The following is a 22,899-nucleotide window of genomic DNA, read 5'->3' as shown; positions in this document are numbered from 1 at the left end:
TGTGGACAATAAACTGTGTCGGAATATATGTGTGCGCATTGCGTTGCTCCCCGGTCTGGTTTTCATGTTACACCTCGCACTTTCACGTGTAGCGCAAACTTCCGTTCAGAGTGTTTTTGCACTTTGCAGAGTGTCTGCGGCGTGTATGATGGTTTCCTAACTTAGATTATATTTCTCAAGTTCATTGGTATCTCAGCTAATAGCAGAAATGCTACAGGAGGAGTTTGGGGAGATGACTCCCCAGCAGCTCGCTGCTCCCGTACACACTGTGGAGGTGAGTGCTGTTTGAGCAAACGTTGGTATGTTTGTTAGATATGAATGTGAGGCATTGCAAGGTAATTCATTTGTTCCTTTCTACACTGCAGGAAAAGTGGAAGCTGCTTCCAGCCTTTTTGAAGGTAAAATCATGTTGTCAGCTTAACTATGACAACTATCATTACAAATTAGAAGAAATATATATCATCTGACAGCATATGGCAGGTCAAGTAATGACAGCTCTGAGACATGCTGTGATATTTTAAATAATAAATAGTTTAAAACTATATTACACGTAATGTACTACATCTACTTTGATCATCATTATTCAAGAAATTTGAATGTCATCACTTTAATTGAGATTACATATTTGGACTTAAATTGTTACACCACATATTTAAGTGATAAAGAAGTGATAAATAATAACTTGTATGATTGTAAAATAGCTGATTTAAAAAATAAAATCATACAATAATGATGTTGAAAAGAAAATGTTAAATTCACACTCTTATACATATCATACAGTCTTAATAGCCAGCAAGATGTATGTTGAATAATGATATTATGTTTACAGCCTCTAAGCCAAATCATTTTTATGTAATATTCCTCTTTATTTTTTTAGGTTAAAGGCTTAGTAAAGCAGCACATTGATTCCTTCAATTACTTCATCAATGTGGAGGTTTGTTGACTTATTTAAGGATGTACCAGTGTTCTGCACATATTTTGTAAATGCAATACATTTATTATTAGTTTATTATCCGTTTCCTTTTCACTGGTTTCCATTTTATCAGGTTGTTTTATGGTTACTTTTTGTACCAGCAAAATAATTGGATATCGACAAAAAGCTTAAGGAGCCTAAACAAATGTCTACTTATCTCTCCAGATAAAAAAGATCATGAAGGCGAATGAGAAGATCACGAGTGATGCCGACCCAATGTGGTATCTAAAGTGAGGATTTTGTTCAATTAGACTTTTTTTGCACATTTGACGTTATTTTCGCATTTTTATAACACATGCAATTTTACTAATATTTGTATACTATAACTACAGTTTTTATTAACTTTTATTAAAAAAGTTGTTTTTATAGTTTTTTTTTCCTTTAGCTTATATTTGTATATTTTACATAAAATATACAAATATAAGCTAAAGAAAAAAAAACTATAAAAACAACTCTTTTTTCTTATAAATCCTGTCTCGATTATTGATTAATTGCCCAATTGTTGTTATTCGATGAAATCGCAATTATTTTTAAATATTAAATGCAACAATTGTGCTGTTTAAATTTCAATCAATTTTGCCAAAGAATATATATTAACACTGTTGTAAAGTACTTAACTCAAATATATCCAAATGTCTTCCTTCGTATGAAATGAAGGTTTGTGGGTTTAATAACACTGCCTATTATATTTTATTTAATTATATTATGCTTACACTGTAGGTGACATTAACAAAACAGAATTAAATTGTTAATTTATATAATTATTTGTATGACATTAAAACTTTCAAAAAAAATTCATGAACGTGACAGGCCCAATAAAGCTCTAATAAATTATTTCAATTTTAATCATTTTAGACCTTAAACTTATTTTTTATTTGCCAAATTTGTTGTACATTTACGTTTTCACCTAATGTTTTATTGTAATACCAGCTTTTGAAATAAATGACCGAAATGTGAATAGAATTACCGAAAATTACCAAATTTTTTAACAGTTTTATTAACAATAACAATACTGCCTGTTATATCTCATCTGTCCCTAGATATCTCAATATCTACGTTGGCATGCCTGACGTAGAAGAAAGTTTTAATGTAACCAGACCAGTGGCACCACATGAGGTAACGTCTTTGTTTACATGTGACTTAATGACTATTATTCAAAGCAAACTTAAAAGTTTGTTGAAATAAGTTAAAAAAGAGAACTAGCTCGAGTCAGCAATATTTGCTCCTGATGATTTTGCTTTTTGACCACTAGTGTCGTCTGAGAGACATGACATACTCAGCTCCCATCACTGTGGATATAGAGTACACCCGAGGCAGCCAGAGAATCATTCGCAATGCTCTCCCAATCGGAAGGTAATTATACACTTACTGAAAGATTTGCATAGACCTCTTAATATGCGATTCCTTTTTGATTGAGCTTCTCCTGTTTTTAATAGGATGCCAATTATGCTGCGAAGCTCCAACTGCGTCTTGACAGGAAAGACCCAATTGGAGTTCTCTAAGCTCAATGAATGTCCCCTAGATCCAGGTCGATTATTATTAAATCTCAATGATATTTAATTGTTTGCGTGCCATAGTATAATGCAGATAATCCTATCTGAAGCTCATAAGTATGATACAGGGTTTGTCTGTGTGCAGGTGGTTATTTTATTGTGAAAGGGCAAGAAAAGGTCATTCTCATTCAGGAACAGTTGTCCAAGAACCGCATCATTGTGGAGCAAGATCGCAAAGGTGCTGTGGGAGCCTCTGTCACCAGGTACTGGAATCTGCTCTTCTGTATACGTTATAATAATAAAATCTTGATTTAAAGAACACCTCAAAGTATTACACGTTCAAATGTTAAGTAGAATTAATGTTAATTTCATCTCTAAATATCCAGTTGTGTGCTCATATGTCTTTCTTTTTTCTGGTTTGTAGCTCTACACATGAGAAAAAGAGCAGAACCAACATGATCGTGAAACAGGGACGCTTTTACCTAAAGCACAACACCCTCTCTGAAGACGCACCTATCGCTATCATCTTTAAGGTGAAAAATTAGTTCCAGACGTTGATTTACTAGAGCATGATGGTTTGTATCTTTGTCTTGCACATTGTAGTCCATTATTTAGGCGTGAGGCCGCATTCTGTGTCCAACCAGCAGATGGTGTGCTTTGACAAAGAATACACATTTAAACGTTTTGTTAAAATATATGGATAAAATATATCAGTGCGGTTCAAATATTTATGGTTTTTTTTTTTGTGAATTAATCCTTTCATTCAGTAAGGACGCATTAAATTGATTAAAAGTGACAGTAAAGACATTTAAAATGTTACAAAATGTTTCTATTTCAAATAGAATGAAATCGAAATTTTCAAATATTTTTTTTCCAAAATCTCAAAAATATTAAGCAGCCACAACTTACTTTCTTTGTTTTGTGAGCACCAAATCAGCTCCTGAACAATTCAATTGTTTTGACAACAAGGACAATTTAGAACAGAGAATGATTAGAATGGTTTCTGCAGAATTATTTGACACTGAAGACTGGGGTAAAAATGCTGAAAATTCAGCTTTGCCATTACAAGAATAAATTGCACTTAAAATATATTAAATTAAATGTTTAATTGTAATATTTCACAATATCACTGTTTTTACTGATTTTTTTAAGCAAATTAAATTTAAGCAAATTAAACCAAACTTTTGAAAGGTAATAAATCCTCTTGTGAAAGGATGTCACTTCATAAATTTGCTTCAGATAGCTTAATCTGTGACTGTTTACTTAAAATCGAATGGTGTCTTGCATCTTGTTGCTTGCCTTTAGCAAAGATGAAGCTCTTTGTGAAGCGTCCTTTAGCTCAGGAAAGGCGAAACATAAATTCAATACATTATTATTATATGTTGACCAGTCAGCCTCCAGGACTGCAGAAATCCATTTTATAATGTCTTTTTAAGATGTTGGAGAGAGCTCACTGTAGATATACTTTGTTACTTGCCATTACCATTAATAAGTATTTAAATGATACAAATCGGACATCAAAAAATGACTAAACCAAGTCTTTCCTGAAACATTTGATATTTGAACTGTTTAGTCTTCCGCTATATGGATTTCAATGTCATTTCTTGTTCACTGACACTCCTGACAATTGAAATTGATATTTAATTACAGCTCAAATCAGAGAACCGTCTCGTACCATGACGGCTGTTCCACCTAATTCCCTCACCCCAGGCTCTCTCTAAACATATGGGTCTGATTGGTTAGGGACAGGGCGCGGAGTAAATGGGCTGTAGAGCTTGTTTGCTTTGCACTTGTCTGTCCACAGCACATTCCACCAGGATTTCCTTGCAACACAGCAGCCGTGCCAAACGGTGAAGACCTTTAAGTACTGTGATCCATCCAGTCCTGTTCCCACAGTCCCCTATTTGCATAAATAAATGTCATCGAGGCCTATGGCACCATATTCACCTTTACAGCATAGAAGAGTCCGTCATTCTCAAATGTTTTAACACAAAGTTTGTCTCTTTGCTTTAAATATACAAGTGTATATTGTGTGTTTCTTCTATGACCTTGAATAAGTACCTTATTCTCTATGAATCCTTTTGTCGTCCACAAGGCCATGGGAGTGGAGAGTGACCAGGAGATAGTTCAGATGATTGGCACAGAGGAACATGTCATGGCTGCATTTGCTCCCAGTTTGGAGGAGTGCCAAAAGGCCCAAATATTCACCCAAACTCAGGTACCTCCAACAAGATCTCATTATGCGTAATGCATAAACAGCAGTGCTAACATACATGCTATTATAATTACTACTAAAGGAATTTCATTAGATCACTGAATATTGTTTATAAAGTGAAAGCTTTTAACAAACAAGTGTCCAAAATATCTTTAGTGAGATATTTTGTGGAGGTGTATTATCAAATGCAGAGGCAGAGTTTGCTGAATCTGAGATGTATTATTCATCACATGACCCAACAATGGGTCAGTAAGGACCATATCTGCTTCCTAGCAACCTGTGTCTGAGCGGATGTGAATCCCTGTTTATGTGGTTGTGACAATGTGTGGGCCTCATCAGAGGTCCACTAATAAGCCTACATGTGTGCAGACCGCAATTAGATTAGATGTGTCAGTAGGTCTGAGTTTTTGCTAGTTTTATGACCACTAGGGGCAGTCTTATTACATTTTAACACGAATTGGATCATCTTGAAGTGATATCGGACTAGAGTGCCTACGTGTGTGTGTATATATATATATATATATATTATATATATGTATATAGAGAGAGAGATTTGTGAGGAGTAGTTCACTTTTAAAAAAACTTTTGCTGATAATTTACTCACTCCCATGTCATCCAAAATATCCATGTCATTCTTTCTTCGGTCGAAAAGAAATGAAGGTTTTTGATGAAAACATTCCAGGATTTTTCGCCATATAATGCACTTTACTGGTAACCAAATGGTTCAAGGTCCAAAAGACAGTTTCAGTTCAAACTGTTCAAAGGGCTTTAAACGGTTCCAGACGACGAATAAGGGTCTTGTCAAGCAAAACGATCACTCATTTAAAAAATAAATAACAAAGTTTAAGTTTTATAAGCTCAAATGGTCGCCTTGCTCTGTTCTGTGATGCGCGTTCATGACTCTTCTGTTTGAACTCGTTTATCAAAATGAATAATTCTTTTTTCGTTTCATTTGGTTCATTCAACGAATGAAATGAACGAATTGACTCGCAAAAAGATTTGTTCATTTTGATGAACGAGTTCAAACTGGAGAGTCACAGAACAGAGCAAGCGACCATTTGAGCTTATAAAACTTATTATTATTATTTTTTTTTAATGACCGTTTCGCTTGATAAGACCCTTATTCATCATCTGGAATCGTTTAAAGCCCTTTGAACAGTTTGCAGTTTACACTGAAACTGTCTTTTGGGCCTTGAACCATTTGGTTACCAGTAAAGTGCATTATATGGAGAAAATCCTGGAATGTTTTCATCAAAAACCTTAATTTCTTTTCGACTAAAGAAAAAAAGACATGGATATCTTGGATGACATGGGGGCGAGTAAACGATCAGCAAAAGTTTTTTTAAAAGTGAACTACTCCTTTAAGTCATTTTGGCTGTACTTCAATTGCACATCATTCCATGCCTCAAAGTGGGTGGTCTAATGGAGAAGCCTAATCTGTGTGACCTTTGACCTCTGGAGCAGAACAAGTTGCTGGCTCAGGTGTGTGTGTGTGTGTGTGTGTGTGTGTGTGCACGCAAGTATCTGCAGAGAATGGAGGGTTCCAGTTCTCTGATACCTCTTTAGAGAGCCAGTGAACCCTGCACCGGCTCGGTCACTCCAGATTAAACGGTCTGATTTGATGCATTTAATCTTATTAATTGAGGCTCTGAAACGTTATGCTTTTCATTGTTTATAAATTAATTCATCATAACATACTTTGAAATGTAAATCTGCAATGCCATCAAGTCTAATACAAGAGAATGGTAATCTTATTGAAAATATTTTTTAAACTAAATTGTAAAAGTGGCATCTTAATTACTTTTTTTTTTTGTGTGTGTGTCCTTTCAGGCACTAAGATACATTGGTAATAAAGTGAGGCGTCAGCGCATGTGGGGCGGCCCCAAGAAAACCAAGATGGAGGAGGCCAGAGAGCTGTTAGCTTCTACCATCCTTACCCACGTACCTGTACGTCATATTAAAATGAACTTGAACATAAAGTTCTTGGTCTCCCCACATCCAAATAGGCTTCTGATAATCTTCCCCATGCCTTCATTCTTCTTTTAACTGTTGATATGCAGTTGAAATCAGAGTATAAATAGTTTGTTTGCTGTTTTTTTGGATCTGTCATGTTGTGTTTGTGTCTCGCAGGTTAAGGAGTTTAACTTTCGAGCTAAGTGTATCTACCTCGCTGTGATGGTACGTAGAGTTATTCTCGCTCAAGGGGACAACAAGGTGGACGATCGAGATTACTATGGAAACAAACGTCTGGAGTTGGCTGGCCAGGTATCTGCTTCTTTATTAACAGGTCTTCTATAACTTCTGGACATAATCATTCAGCAAAAGGTCCTCACTTGAATAGCACCCTTTGTTTGTTTTTGTTAAAAGAAATGTATACTTTTCTTCAGAAAAGATACATTACATTGATAGTGATAGTAAAGACGTTATTCCTTTTGTTGTTGTGAAAAAAAATTACGTATTTATAATAAATGCTGTTCTTTTGAACTATAAATCAAAAACTACCGAAGCAGCAAAACTGTTTTCAATAGATAATATTAAAAAAAAGTTTGTTTAACACCAAATCAGCATATTAAAATGATTTCTGAAGGATCATTTGACATTGAAAACTGAAGTAATGATGCTGAGAATTCAGCTTTGGCATCGCAGGAATAAGTTATATTTTAATTTATATTAAAATAGATAACAGTATTCTTATTTGTAATAATATTTCACAATATTACTGTAGTCACTAGTAAAAAAAAAATCAGCCTTGAGCATAAGAGACGTCTTTCAAAATGCTGATTAAATTCTCTCAAATGTTTAAAATCATCGAAATGTTTTTGTGTTCAAAGGCAAAGGGTTCAGCAATGGCATTTATTTGGTCCATTGATTGAGTTCTGCTTTTCATATGGGAGAAATAGGTTCGATTCTGGCCTGTGTCATGTTCTGATTCCTTTTTAAAAAATGGTTCACGGTCCTGCTCAAACTTTAGCTGCCCCTGTCATGACTGATGTTTCCAACCGCTTGGTATTTACTCAGATGAAAGCAAGGCTCATGAAATATTCACTTTAAAATGAAGAAAGTACAATGACGTGTTGCGCCACTCTTTATCCATCCATCCATCGCTCTCCTTTATTCCATCTCTGTCTGCCTTTTCCATTCACACCCCCTATAATTCTATTAAGAATGACTGACAGCCCCTTCAAGCTCAGGCCGTTAATTATGATAATGCTTGTTTATTTATCTGTTTTTATCCTGCGTGGCGCAGACACTATTGGGGAGCTGAACTAAAGATTAGAGAGCATAACGTTTGTTCAATATCTCTTTTGAGATTGGCGCTCCTGTACGGATGATTTCATATTACAACCTGCACACGGGCGCCGTCTCGCTTCTGCGAGCAAACATTTTCTGGACTCTTGTCAAACATAACTGATCTCTCTTTCTCAGTCGTTACTCTCATTAGACGCACTGTTGGCCTCTCATGAAACTGATCAGAAGCCAAAACCAGCAGATACAGGCTTGGCTAGCGCCCAATCCCTCACCTTCCCTTTTGTTTCTTCTCAGCTTGTCATTATAATACCATCATTATTTTCCCAATGCTTTGTTTCGTCTGCGCCCCCATTCTTCTGCCTTCCTCTCCATTCCCAGCCGCCCCGCTTTTGTTGTGGGTGAGATATGTGGCAGCAACGCCCGACTGCAGCCCAGCCAAACTCAGGGATTTCTCCTCTTTATTATAATTTAGCCCGGCTATGACAAAAGAATAGCCGCCTTGACTGGAGCGATTGAGCTAATCCACCAGCCCGACTGTGATAATGTAATTACCGCTGTCTTAAGTCCTTTAATTTCCCCCCACCAGCTCCGAGGTGGGGTGTGTTTATGTGTGTACGTGCTTGCTTACATTAGTGTGTGAGCAATTCGGAGTTAGTGAGTGACAGGAACCCTTTCAGCAAGGCTTTACGCGCACATGCCCGCTTTACAACACCTCCAATCTCTTTTCTCCTCATTTACGATTCCCTGACATTCAACTAATTGGCCTGGCTGGGCCATGGAAGCTTAATTTCTTTATTAATTTTCGATGAGGATGTTTATTTTCACGTATGCAAATATGATGCACAAAAAAAAGCCTGAAAGGCCGGGTCAAATTTATCAGAGCGTAAAAACACCTGTTTATTAAATCTTGGATAAGATGATGGAGAGAGGGGGGTTTAGAGCCAAATAAAGTTCATTTCAAAGGCTGTTATTGACTGGAGTACAGATATAATGTAGTGTTGTGTTGCAAGATAACACACTGGTGTAGTTTTTTCCTCCTTTCAGGGAATCAATTTGTAACGCTTTGTTTCTGCATTCCTTAAGCTCCTGTCCCTGCTGTTTGAAGATCTGTTCAAGAAGTTTAACTCAGAGCTGAAGAAGATCGCCGACCAGATCATCCCCAAGCAGAGAGCAGCTCAGTTTGACGTGGTGAAGCACATGAGACAGGACCAGATCACCAACGGCATGGTTAACGCTATCTCCACTGTGAGTCCAGACAATCAGCAGCCCATCAGTCACCAATGCACAGGGCAAGACACATCAGGACCTTAAACAGTGTTGCAAGAGTTTTTATGTTTGTTTCACTATCCATACCACTGTTTGGATTTTAAAAAAATTGTCTGTAAAACATTTAAATCTTTTTCAAACATTTAATCAAGAGTCTTTAGAAGATTTTTAAGATGATGAAATGCAAATTCAGTCAGGTATGTATAAACTTTTGACTGGTTGTGTATTTAATTCAAAGTCAGCACAATGATACTTAAAGGAGAAGTTCACTTTAAAAAAAAACTTTTGCTTATAATTTACTCACACCCATGTCATCCAAGATGTCCACATCTTTCTTTCTTCAGTCGAAAAGAAATGAAGGTTTTTGATGAAAACATTCCAGGATTTTCTCCATATAATGGACTTCATTGGGAACCAAACGGTTCAAGGTCCAAATGAGAGTTTCAGTGCAGCTTTAAACGATTCCAGACGATGAATAAGGGTCTTATCTAGGACCCTTCGAGTCATGACTCGAAAAAAGATTTGTTCATTTTGATGAACGAGTTCGAAAAGGAGAGACATGAATGCTCATCACAGAACAGAGCAAGGCGAGCATTTGAGCTTATAAAACTTAAACTTTTTTATTTATTTTTTAAATGAGCGATCGTTTCACTAGATAAGACCCTTATTCATTGTCTGGTGTCGTTTAAAGCTCTTTGAAGCTGCACTGAAACTCTCATTTGGACCTTGAACCATTTGGTTCCCAATGAAGTCCATTACATGGAGAAAATCCTGGAATGTTTTCATCCAAAAATTTCTTTTCAACTGAAGAAACAAAGACATGGACATTTTGGATGACATGGGGGTGAGTAAATTATCAGCAAAAGTTTTTCTTAAAGTGAACTACTCCTTTAAGTGTTATTTATATACTGTTATAGTGTGTTTTATGATATATTTTGAAGTATTTTAATTTCAGGTTGTCATTATATGCGCTTTTGTCATTTTTATTGGATTTTGCTATTTTAAAAATATGTCTGTATAGCTTTAATTTTTTTATTTAATCGTGTGTAATGTGTCTTCCAGGGGAACTGGTCTCTAAAGAGGTTTAAGATGGACAGGCAGGGTGTGACTCAGGTTCTCTCCCGCCTCTCCTACATCTCAGCCTTGGGCATGATGACAAGGATCTCCTCTCAGTTTGAGAAAACCAGGAAGGTTAGCGGTCCCCGCTCCCTTCAGCCCTCCCAGTGGGGCATGTTGTGCCCTTCAGACACACCTGAAGGAGAGGTCAGTGTTTCTCATTTACAAAACCCCACCATCTTGTCAGCATTGCAAATTTGAGGAATTTCATTTCATTTCATGAAACCGCATTCATTTTTGCTTCAATTCTTTTCAATTAATTTATGCAATCAGATCGATTGTGTTGGTTGACCACTAATGTATTGTCTTTATAAAAGTCATTTCTATTCTCACGGCTGTATAATTGTTGTCTAGGCTTGCGGTCTGGTGAAGAATCTGGCTCTGATGACCCACATCACCACTGACATGGAGGACGGCCCCATCGTCAAGCTGGCATTTAACCTGGGAGTGGAGGACATCAACCTTCTTTGCGGAGAGGAGTTGTCCTACCCCACGGTCTTCCTCGTCTTCCTCAATGGTATCTGCTCACACAGGCAGAACAAAAGCAAAACAGCACGTTCTTCTCCCCCTTTTTTTTCAAGCACACAGACAGACTACTGGCATTTGAATAATATTCAAATGAACCTCTGCCATTCCACGGCTACAAAAGAGTGTGCCATTGATTACCTTTTAATGTCATGTCACAGAAAGCTCACCCTATTAATTAATTAATGTATATGTTTTTCACAGCGCTGATAAGTTACAAATTATAAAGGCCTCCGCTGTCGCTAATTAATTAGCAAACACAAACATAGTTGCTCACAACATTGAGGCTGTGTATATGCATCTGGGTGGCACCACAGTGGGTCTCTCATATTGCTCGAACAAGCCAAAACTTTTCCTTTGAACGTGCGTTAATACTGTCACACATGCAAATCTTAATTAGTAAACCATATTTTATGTTTATTTTTTAATGTGTGAATGCACCCAGGTTTCTTATCAGGCTGAAACTGAATAGTTTTATATTCTAAAAAATAAAATGTTGGGTCCTTTTTCTAGGTAACATTCTTGGAGTGATCAGAGACCATCAGAAGTTGGTCTACACCTTCAGGCTAATGCGAAGAGCTGGTTTTATAAACGAGTTTGTGTCTATCTCAACTAACTTGACTGACCGCTGTGTGTATATTTCTTCTGATGGGGGCCGTTTGTGCAGGTACCAGAAAAAAGAAATTGTGCAAAGAATTTTTTTTTCTTAAAACCAGTACCGTTGCTCAAAGACATGTTGTGTTGCATTCTCTGTGCTCTGGCAGACCCTACATCATTGTGAAGAATGGACAGCCAGCTGTGAAGAACAAACATATTGAGGAATTGTCTCAAGGCTACAGGTGCGTTTGAAGCTGGTCAATATTTGAATATCTGAATGGGGAATCCAGTACGCAGATTTTAGACTGTCTTTATGCATGCCTTTTCATTGTGTTCTTTCCACCCGTTTTCCCCTGTAGAACATTTGAGGACTTTCTTCATGAGAGTCTGGTGGAGTATCTGGATGTAAATGAGGAGAATGACTGTAACATTGCATTATATGAGCACATGATCGCCAAGTGAGTACTCGTAAGCCCAATAATTCAATACATTTATATTGTAAGCCGTAACATAAATTAATATTTAACTGTATTTTCCTTCTTTTTTTGAATTGCAATCATATTTCCAGCAATTCAAAACCTGAAGGAAATAATCAATAATTTATCGGCTTTATCTGCCAATTTTCTGCCGATAATGATAACATATATCGGATGATACTGATTTGGTGGCCAATATATCGTTCATCCCTAAAAATAAGTAATTTCAGGTTCAATCTTCTGAATATTCCATGCTATATGTTTTATTCAGGGAAACGACCCATTTGGAGATCGAGCCATTCACGTTGCTGGGGGTCTGCGCTGGTTTGATTCCTTATCCTCATCATAACCAGTCCCCCAGAAACACCTACCAGTGTGCCATGGGCAAGCAGGCTATGGGTAAGACTACTACAGTCTCTGTGTCCATGCATCCTGGAAGACTAGTTGCAATTACAAAAGCAGACATCCACACACACTCCTATTCAGTCACGGACAACACTCACTTTCACACTGACATTCAAAACCTTTGACGCACACACCACATTCTGTATGTATGTGGACATCAAACATCGCCTGCTTGCGTAGTCATACTTTGTGTGTGTGTGTGTGTGTAGAGGCCTTTCCCTGCCAGTGTCTCTGAGTGTCATTAGGCATTCATTGTGTCCTGAGCTCAGTGTGCGGAGCAGGGTTAGTGTGCTCAGCTGCGCAATAGGGAGAGAGCACACACACACTCCGCTGCCCTGGTTACCAAAACTACTTAAACCTCTCCTGGCCACCACCCCCATTACAAAACCACTGAGACTGCTACTATATTTGGCCCAATATCCTCAGCCTTGTCTTCTTTTTTTCTGGACGGACAGCCCCATACATGTGCAAATCCAGTTGTGTGGCCCCAGCCCTATTATCACACACTGTGTGCTTGTACCCTGATTGTGGAGTAATAGCATCTGACAAATGTCAAGGCCTCAAGGGACGGCGGCTATTATACTATAAACTAAACCCCCCCCCCCCCCCCCTCCACCCCAGAGATTTTAACACTGCAGACACCAGCCTTTACATCAACACTCCTTAGACAGTCAGTTAAATGTGATTAGATGTGCATTAGTTGTTTCATATTGTTTGAATTTGATATTTTAATGGAACAACAAACCCTTTAAGTTAAGAAAACCCTTAGTAGTTAATGTAACAGCTTTTCTGGTAATATTTTACAGTAAGGTTCTATACATTAACATTTGTTAATGCAGTACCTGGGAGTAATAAAAACTAAAAATATTTTCATGATAGGTTGTGATGTTAAAAATGTATTTGTATAGTTCAAATTGACATTAGTTAATGCACAATTATATATCATAAATTAGCTATTAACAATAGCATATTATTAATTAACATTAACCTAGACATAAAAATAAAAAAATGTGTTTTGTTAGTTCATGGTCAGTAGCGTCTTTTTTTGTTTGATTTCCAACATTCTTCAAAATATGTTCTACCCAAGAAAGAAAGTAAGACAAACACGAGGGCGAGTAAATGATAACAGAATTTTCAGTTTTGAGTGGATCAATCTATTTATTCAAATTTAGCCTTAAGTGTCACCACCTTCCTTTATTAACTTAAGAGGTTAGTTGCAACCCATATCTGATGTTTTTCCTATTTTTAATGTTTTGCCATTTATTAAAGGAGTAAAAAAACTTTTGCTTATAATTTACTCACAACCATGTCATCCAAGATATCCATGTCATTCTTTCTTCAGTCGAAAAAAAATGTAAAATTTTTCTGTGAAAACATTCCAGGATTTTTCTCCATTTAATGCACTTTACTGGTAACTAAACGGTTCAAGGTCCAAAAGACAGTTTCAGTGCAAACTGTTCAAAGGGCTTTAAATGATTCCAGAAGATGAATAAGGGTCTTATCAAGCGAAATGATCGCTCATTTAAATTTTTTTTTTTAACTTTTATATGCTTAAATGCTCGCCTTGCTCTGTTCTGTGATGCGCGTTCGTGACTCTCCTGTTCGAACTCATTTATCAAAATGAACGAATCTTTTTTCGAGAACGAATTGACTCGGAAAAAGATTCATTCATTTTGATAAGCGAGTTCGAACAGGAGAGTCACGAACGCGCATCACAGAACTGAGCAAGGCGAGCATTTGAGCTTATAAAACGTATAAAAGAAAGACATGGACATCTTGGATGACATGGGGGTGAGTAAATTATCAGCAAAAGTTTTTTTAAAAGTGAACTACTCCTTTAATGTGTTTTTCTTGTTCTAAAATCTTGCTACTGTAATTGTATGTCGAATAGAGCAATGTTAAAAACAGAATAATTCACAATATAGTGTATCATATATGCCATTTATTAGTCAATAAAAAGTGTCAGAAAACCCAAAATAAATTTTATCAATTATGTTATGTAAAATATATTACTGGATTATCTCATTTATACACTGAGGCAGCATTAACTTATAATTTTCCTCATTTACATCTTGCTTTTGAGTTTTTGCTCAACCTAATTTCTTTTGTTTCTGATCAGGAACTATTGGTTATAACCAAAGAAACCGTATAGACACTCTGATGTACCTGCTGGCATACCCACAGAAGCCCATGGTGAAGACGAAGACCATCGAGCTGATTGACTTTGAGAAGCTTCCCGCGGGCCAGAACGCCACTGTGGCTGTAATGAGCTACAGTGGGTATGATATAGAAGATGCCCTGGTGCTTAATAAAGCATCTCTTGACAGAGGTCAGAACTAAACATTTAATGTTGCTTTCTTTAAAAAAAAAAAAAAAAAAAAAACAGGAAAAAAGGCATTTGCTTTGTTCATTTTTTATTGTCTGTTCATTCTTCTGTCTTGTATTAGGCTTTGGTAGATGTTTGGTGTACAAGAATGCTAAGTGCACCTTGAGGCGGTACACTAACCAGACCTTTGACAAGGTGATGGGTCCGATGCTGGATGCCGAAACACGCAAGCCCATTTGGAGACACAGCATCCTGGATGCCGACGGCATATGCTTGCCCGGTGAGACTCTTAGAAAGTTAAAAAAAAAAAAACTCTATAGTTAAAGTTATAGTTATTTAAACTATATTTCAGCCAATTAATCTTTAATATATTAATCTAAAGATATGTATTGAAGCTTTGTATGTCGCATCTCTTCCAGGTGAGAAGGTCGAGAACAAGCAGGTGCTAGTGAATAAGTCCATGCCCACTGTCACCCAAACTCCACTGGAGGGCAGCGCCCAGCCAGGCCAACCACAATACAGAGACGTGCCAGTCTCGTAAGAAACTAATTAAAACAAAATTAGGATCCCACTGTGCAATATTGCTAAAAGCCTCAAAAGTTGGGTTTTTTTCTCCCACACCAACCAAAATACTTACTTTCTTCATTCTACAGGTACAAAGGAACGACAGACTCCTACATTGAGAAGGTGATGATCTCCTCCAACGCCGAGGACGCCTTCTTGGTCAAGATCCTGCTCAGGCAGACACGTAGACCAGAGATCGGAGACAAGTTCAGCAGTCGACATGGGCAGAAAGGTACTGCAGGATCCAGACTGGCATATTCTCCTCTGCTAGCGGATAAACACAATTTCAGCATTGTTCCAAATTCCAATGAACCCTTCTTAATAACAAGTGGGAAGAGATGTTACTAAATTTGCTTTTTGATGTCAGTTTTATTATCGTCCCAGCTGGCCCTCCCATCCTCTTCAACTTTTTTTTTTTCCCGCTGCCTGTTTTTCAATTAATTAGCTTGTTGTCCCATGCCAGACTATGCAAATTTATAACAGCAGCGGCGCAGTCCTGGGAAAGTATTTACAGCCCCCATTGTTTTTGAGCACCTCCGCTGAGAGAGCTGGTCAGTATGATGTTTTAATCAGAGCGTTAACTGGCGCCATGCATAATTCACTCATTTCATTAGCGGAGGTCGTCCACTGGCACTCATCACGGGACGTGACAGTGAGGAGGGGTCAGGGAGGGGTTAGCCGCAAACCGCCCGAGATGCTATTTACTGCTCTTTTTAAAGGAGCTTTTGGTATTTAAAGGAGCAGGCAAGTGTCGGTGGACCAGGATAACACAGGGCAGCTAATTGTTGTTGTGAAGGATAGTGCCGTTCTCTTGAATGTCTTTTGTGCGTTTAGAGGTGGGCTTTTATTGAACGGTCCCATTTGGAGAAGTTGAGCTGTGTTTTCCAGAGGTGTGTGACTGCGCTGCCAACCACACAATAATTCTTTTAGTTGGTGCTTTAATAAATGTGTCGCCTATGCGCGCACTAAAGCTTTGCGGCATAAAATTTGAGAGATTGAGAGAGCGCTGTATTTTCAAGAAAGAAATTTTGGCTACCTTTTGGGTTGAAAAAAAGCCCATTTAAAGACGTCCCACTGTGGTTTGGAGCCATTGGCTTTTATCAAGTTTCACAGGAGTTTTGTCTTACTCATTTTAAACCCATCCTTCGTCCTGACCAGCCTCTTCCACCCTCATAAGATCCGGTCACCGGAGAACGATAGGTTAATTATTTACCGGTGACCCAAACACACACCGAAGCGCTCGCGCACACACACACACACCCATATAAACGGACACTCACACTCTGATACTCACACAGCTGTCTTGGCAGGGTTCATTGTGCGAGCCGCCACAGAGGGGTTGTATAGCCAATGATGGAGGGCCATGGACTCTTACTGCTGTCCTGCTTTTCTTTGCTGATTTCATGCCTCTTTTATCATTCACTCTCACACAAAACAAACAACACAGAGGATGTGTGCTATGGGAACCGCTCTAGCTTATCTCTTTCGCTCTTTCTCACTTTCTCTCATCTTCCTCTAAGAAATCCTTCTACCTAATAGGCCTGCTACTAACGACGATTTATTTCTACGATTTTTTCAGCGAACAATTATTTCCTGTACTTAATGTTATTTGACTACTAACTGCAAATTGTGCTTTTTAAAGGTTTGGGGTGTATTAAATTGATCAAAAGTGACAGTAAAGACATTTATAATGTTACAAAAGCTTTATAATTCAAATAAATGTTGTTCGTTTGAACTTTCTATTCATCAACGAATCCTTAAAAAAGGACTTTTTTTTCCAAAACCTTAAAAAAGGTATAACACATTTCCAGTAAAGTTTCACAGTTTCAGCACAACTCTGATCAACATTGGCTAAATAAATGTTTGTTGAGCACCAAATCAGCATATTTAGGATCATGTGACTTAAGACTGGAGTAATGGTGCTAAATATTCAACTTTGCCTTCAGGAATAAATTACATATTATAATGCATTCAAATAGAAAACCGATATTTTAAGTTGTAAATATTTCACTATTTCATGTTTTACTGTATTGTTTTGACCAAAGAAATGAATCCTTTCTAGACATAAATAGATTTTCTAACTAAATACAACTCCAAACTTTTGAACAGTAGTGAAACTGTTACAACTTGTTGATTTTGTTCTGTTAAATAATTGGAGAAAAGACTCGTTTTCTTTTTTTTATTGAAAAGAGGCAACCATAAAGTTACACCACTGCCATATATACTGATGTTCCATGACTATCTATTATTAAATTCATTGTTTATTTTCATTATTATTTATTTTTTGTTGATTCATTGTTACAGTGCCTTTAGGCAGTATCAAAATACTGTATCAAAATATTGAGTAATCTGCGCAAGGTTATATTACTGTGTTTAAACTATTTCCAGTATGAAAAACTAATATATGAATATGTTTATATACATATATATATATATATATATATAACTAATGCATATGGATGTATCGTTCTCCTCAGCTGGACCTTTCTTTGTGCGCTCAATGGTAAAGGGGAAACTATGGGTGTATAATCCCCTTCTCACTGTCCAGCTAAGCACCTCTCCTCACTTCCTGCCCCTGTTCTGTTCTGTCTCTTTTATCACTTGCAAATGGCCCAATAATGTGTTTGTTCTGGCTGCGGGAAGAGTGAGGAGCTCTTCTGCAAACATTTACACTCTCACTGACTGCTTTGGTCCACTTTCACTCCGTCCTGCAGTCTGAATTTCCAATGGTTCCACTTCAGCAGACATGAATACGTCTGCTTTATAGGCCGTTAGACTTAGATGAGTTACGCAAACCTCACACTTTTTCATCTAGCATTTGTATGTGATTGAAATCACTCAACTCGTTTAAGCTTTATGGGAAAGGTCTGCTCTAACAGGGTGGAGTTAACATTTCTTGCAGCCAGTTTGAATATAGGGATGTGTTTGATTCTAACTTTAGTAATTAAATGCATTTTATGTGTCTGTAAATAACATGGGTCTCTCTCTCTGTAACAGGTGTGTGTGGACTGATCGTTCCTCAGGAGGACATGCCCTTCTGTGACTCCGGAATCTGTCCTGACATCATCATGAACCCTCATGGTTATCCCTCCAGAATGACTGTACGTCCTTTCCCATCATCAGATTATATGACTTTTGTCTTTTAATGAGTTTACTTTTGGTAACACTTTTTGATGATACTAACTATAAGTATCTTTGTAACTACATGTCAACTAATTCTCATTAGACTATTAGTAGAGTATTAGTAAACTGTTGGGTTTGGGTTAGGTGTTAGGGTTCAAGTTACTAGAGTAAGTTGCGAAGTTAGAATGTCTGTTGTGGGACCATCAAAATAAAGTGTTAGCAGATAAGCAGACAGTCCACTAATACTTTGAGAGTTAGTTGACGTATAGTTGCAAAGTCACTAATAGTTAGTAAAATGTGTAAAATGGACAATCATAAGTGTTACCAAAATATTTATTCGAAATTCTTTGAAAAGATATTTTATAGAACATTTTAAAAAGCGGTTATGCACTATTTTTATTGATCTTCAGATTTCAAAATATAGTTTTATTATTATTTTACATTTTATTAGGATGCTTTATTACACAGCTCTCTGGAATAATGACTACTAAACTATAAATGAGTGATGTCCCAGGCGACTATTTAAAATCAGTATTATAAGTCCATTTATGTGGTAATAAGCAGGATAAAGCACATCACCTGGCAATTTTGCAATAAATGCATATTCCTTTTAATAGCTGAGATTTTTAAATTCAGTACTTTTTAAAAATAAAAATTAATAAAAAATATTTATATATTTTTATACAGTTATAATATTTTTTGATGAGTTGATAATATTTTCTAAAAATGTTTTTGAGTCCCTTATGCTCAACAAAACTGAATTTTGACTTCTCAAAGTTCAGGGGCAAAACATCAATATTGTGAAATATTATTACAATATAAATTTTAAAATGTAATTTAGCTTTACTCGGTCTACAGTGTCACATGATCCTTCAGAAATCATTCTAATATTCTGATTTGCTGCTTTTCTTATTATCAATGTTATAAATCAATGTGCTGCTTAATATTTTTTTATCAAAAAAAAGTTTTTTTTTATGATGAATAGAAAGTTCAAAAGAACAGCATTTATTTCATTTTTTAACATTATCTTTCCTGCCACTTTTGGTGCTCCTTTGCTGAAAGAACAAATTAACTTATTTTAATTAATGAAATATTACTGACTGTAAACTTCAGTGGATTTCTGGAATGCATGTTCCTCTTTTCCTAAGATTGTCAAAGTTTTTTGTCTTGTGGCCAAGGCAAATACAATGCAGTTTTCAGGAACATTAATTCCCCCACAGTTCCTAATTTTGAACTCTGTGTTTGGGAGCACACAGCAGGCGTCATATAGGAAATAGTTTGTGCCAAGTAAAAGATTCCTCTCAGTGACAGAGAGGGGTCAAAGATCTTCCGGCTCTTTCTGTGCGTGACCTCAGTAAAGGCTACTGTCGTGCAGCGGTGCGTGACCTCAACATGATGTCACACTCGCATTCACCAGCTGCAGTGTCAGTAAAACTGCCCTACAGAGAATCTACACTCCTGCATTAAAGAAATGTGTTTAGCATCCCATGATTATCAGTGGCCTGGTTTGTTCTGTGTCAGGTTGGGAAGCTGATTGAGCTGTTGGCTGGTAAAGCAGGGGTTCTGGATGGACGTTTTCACTATGGCACTGCTTTCGGGGGCAGTAAAGTGAAGGACGTTTGTGAGGATCTGATCCGCTATGGATACAATTACCAGGGCAAGGATTATGTCACCTCAGGCATCACAGGGTAAAACCTGGTTCATTTACATAATCATTTATATTTCACTAATACAAGTTTGCTTCACATTTTAGTTATTAAAGGATTAGTTCAATTTTCAAAAAACTTTTGCTGATAATTTACTCACCCCCATGTCATCCAAGATGTCCATGTCTTTCTTTCTTCAGTCGAAAAGAAATTAAGGTTTTTAATGAAAACGTTCCAGGATTTTTCTCCATATAATGGACTTCAATGGGAACCAGACGGTTCAAGGTCCAAAAGACAGTTTCAGTACAAACTGCAAACTTGTTCAAAGGGCTTTAAACGATTCCAGACGATAAATAAGGGTCTTATCAAGCGAAACGATCACTCATTTTTTTTAAAAATAGCAAAGTTAAAGTTTTAAGATCAAACACTCGCCTTGCTCTGTTCTGTGGTGCACGTTCGTGACTCTCCTGTTCGAACTCGTTCAACAAAATGAACAAATCTTTTTCCGAATAAATTCGTTCGTTTCTTTCGCCAAATGAACCAAATGACTCGGAAAAAGATTTGTTCATTTTAATGAACGAGTCCGAACAGGAGTGCGTTGCAGAACAGAGCGTTTGAGCTTATAAAACTTAAACTTTGTTATTTATTTATAAAACGAGCGATCTGTTTCGCTTGATAAGACCCATATTCATCGTCTGGAATCGTTTAAAGCCCTTTGAACAAGTTTGCAGTTTGTACTTAAAGTTTCTTTTGGAGCTTGAACCGTCTGGTTCCCACTGAAGTCCATTATATGGAGAAAAATCATGGAATGTTTTCATCAAAAACCTTAATTTCTTTTTGACTGAAGAAAGAAAGACATGGACATCTTGGATGACATGGGGGTGAGTAAATTATCAGCAAACGTTTTTTCAAAAGTGAACTACTCCTTTAAAGCTTAATTTAATATTGATTTCGATAATTGTGAAATTAACAGGTACTGTTGCGTAAAGTGTCTGCCATGTGTAAATGCATCATGTTAGTTATATTTGTATATTGCAAAAATCAAAAGAGCCACCAGAGGGTGTTTTCCCAAAGGGACTTTACTGTAATTAATGAATCAATTATTATTATTTGCTCTTAGGGAACCTTTGGAAGCCTACATCTACTTCGGTCCAGTCTACTATCAGAAACTGAAGCACATGGTGCTGGATAAAATGCATGCCAGAGCACGTGGTCCGAGAGCAGTGCTTACTAGGTAAGAAAGTCAAAAATTTGAATTGAAATGTCTGCTCAATAAGATAATTGTGTTATTCAGGATTCTATGTAATGCAACGCAGGCAGCCCACTGAGGGACGTTCCAGGGATGGTGGTCTCCGTCTGGGCGAGATGGAAAGAGACTGTCTCATTGGCTACGGAGCCAGCATGCTGCTGCTTGAGCGACTGATGATCTCCAGTGATGCTTTTGAGGTGGATGTGTGCGGGCAGTGTGGCTTGCTGGGATATTCAGGATGGTCAGTAAAAAATAGGGCAATAACTACTTGTTGAAATATTATTCAATTTCCAACAATAATCATATAATAGTCAAATGCATCAAAGGGATTAATTAGTGAGAATTTTCTATTTATGGCAGGTGTCATTACTGCAAGTCTTCGTGTCATGTGTCGTCTCTACGAATTCCATACGCCTGCAAACTGCTCTTCCAAGAACTGCAGTCCATGAACATCATCCCTCGCCTCAAACTGGCTCGCTACAATGAGTGAAGGGGAGTGATTACAGCAAAGAGGTGTCATTGTTTAAGGCTTTGAAAGATCATTTCATTTTTGTTAAACATCTTATATCTTATAAGATATTTATGTATGTATAAAAAGAAGTGCCTGCTTGAATGTTGTGAGATTTTTTTTTTTCTTCCCAACTTTAACTTTTACTGGGAATCGATTGGCATTTCCTTTAGTTTATGGATGTTTGCTCACCTAAATATGTAGATTTATTATTTTGTTTCAGTTTACCTTCAGAAAAAGATAGTTTTTTTTTGTTTTGTTTAGTCTTTTTACAATAAACTAATAAATTGTAAATGTATATTATGAAAAATGTCTACATTTGTTTTTATATTGCATGTCATGAATGTTGTTTCTTTTCTTAAGTGCAATCATCAGGAAGTTTTGGGGTGGAAGTATTGAGCAATCTTGATGAAGTGTTAATGTGACAACACTGACAGCAGAAAGGAGCTTGTTGCAACATTGACCACCTTCCCACTTTGCTGCTACTTTTTTTTTTTTTTACACTAGATCATCCACTATTCAGAGATTGCTCCCACCCACCAAGCAGCCGTGGAAGGCTTTGATTGGAAGAATGCATCTCACATCAGTAGAATGGGCTCTGACAGTGCGGCTCGCTCACTGGTTGGGGGGGTTATAAGGGTCTGAGGGTGTCTCTTTTTGCCGGCTGCACCTGTCCTAGCTAATGAGGGGCTAATGAGACTGGGAGTAGACGAACAGAAAAAGGAAGTCTTCTGAGGAGAGGATGCAAAGATTCCCTTCCTCCTCCCTCCTTTCCTTCACAGCCTCCATCTTTAAAACTGTAATTAAGGAAATTTTCATTGATGTTTTGCTCTCTCTCTTGCCATACACTTCCCAGCTTGTTAGAGGTGCTGGTTAATCCATACACTTTCAAATGACTGCTGGGATATTGGCCTTTTTCCCCCGTTTCTTTGATGGATCGTAGTATTAGTTCTATTTTATGTTTTGTTGTTGATTCCGTACTTATTGTCAAGATGAAAGGCACATTACTGTTCCAAAGTTTGAGGTTCGGTTAGAAAAGAATTTTAAAGAATTCTGCGTATGCTTTTAAAGAAGCTGCGTTTATTTGATCAAAATGGATTAGAAACAATATTGTGACCTAATATTAAAAGTCAAAAACTTTTCTTTTTTAACATATTTTAAAATGTAA

The 22,899-nt window shown here is 37.1% G+C and overlaps 1 protein-coding gene across 1 annotated transcript; it reads left to right on the top strand.

The window, feature by feature from the left end:
* Positions 1 to 72: 72 nt before the first annotated feature.
* LOC120462059 (DNA-directed RNA polymerase III subunit RPC2) lies at positions 73 to 22,041 on the top strand. The gene is made up of 28 exons (XM_039650491.2): positions 73 to 274; positions 366 to 398; positions 878 to 934; positions 1,139 to 1,203; positions 2,014 to 2,089; positions 2,226 to 2,326; positions 2,410 to 2,501; positions 2,612 to 2,729; positions 2,891 to 2,999; positions 4,562 to 4,684; positions 6,512 to 6,628; positions 6,812 to 6,946; positions 9,014 to 9,175; positions 10,259 to 10,459; positions 10,667 to 10,829; positions 11,351 to 11,504; positions 11,602 to 11,676; positions 11,794 to 11,892; positions 12,182 to 12,309; positions 14,435 to 14,644; positions 14,763 to 14,921; positions 15,061 to 15,178; positions 15,295 to 15,437; positions 18,203 to 18,306; positions 19,850 to 20,016; positions 21,095 to 21,208; positions 21,291 to 21,464; positions 21,584 to 22,041. The coding sequence occupies exons 1-28, from the start codon at positions 209 to 211 to the stop codon at positions 21,711 to 21,713; spliced, it is 3,393 nt and encodes a 1,130-aa protein (XP_039506425.1). The 5' UTR covers positions 73 to 208; the 3' UTR covers positions 21,714 to 22,041.
* Positions 22,042 to 22,899: the final 858 nt, after the last annotated feature.

Source organism: Pimephales promelas, chromosome 10, assembly GCF_988280905.1.
Source record: "Pimephales promelas chromosome 10, fPimPro1.hap1.1, whole genome shotgun sequence".
Classification (NCBI taxonomy): Eukaryota; Metazoa; Chordata; class Actinopteri; order Cypriniformes; family Leuciscidae; genus Pimephales; species Pimephales promelas.
This window is presented reverse-complemented; position numbering and strand designations above follow the sequence as displayed.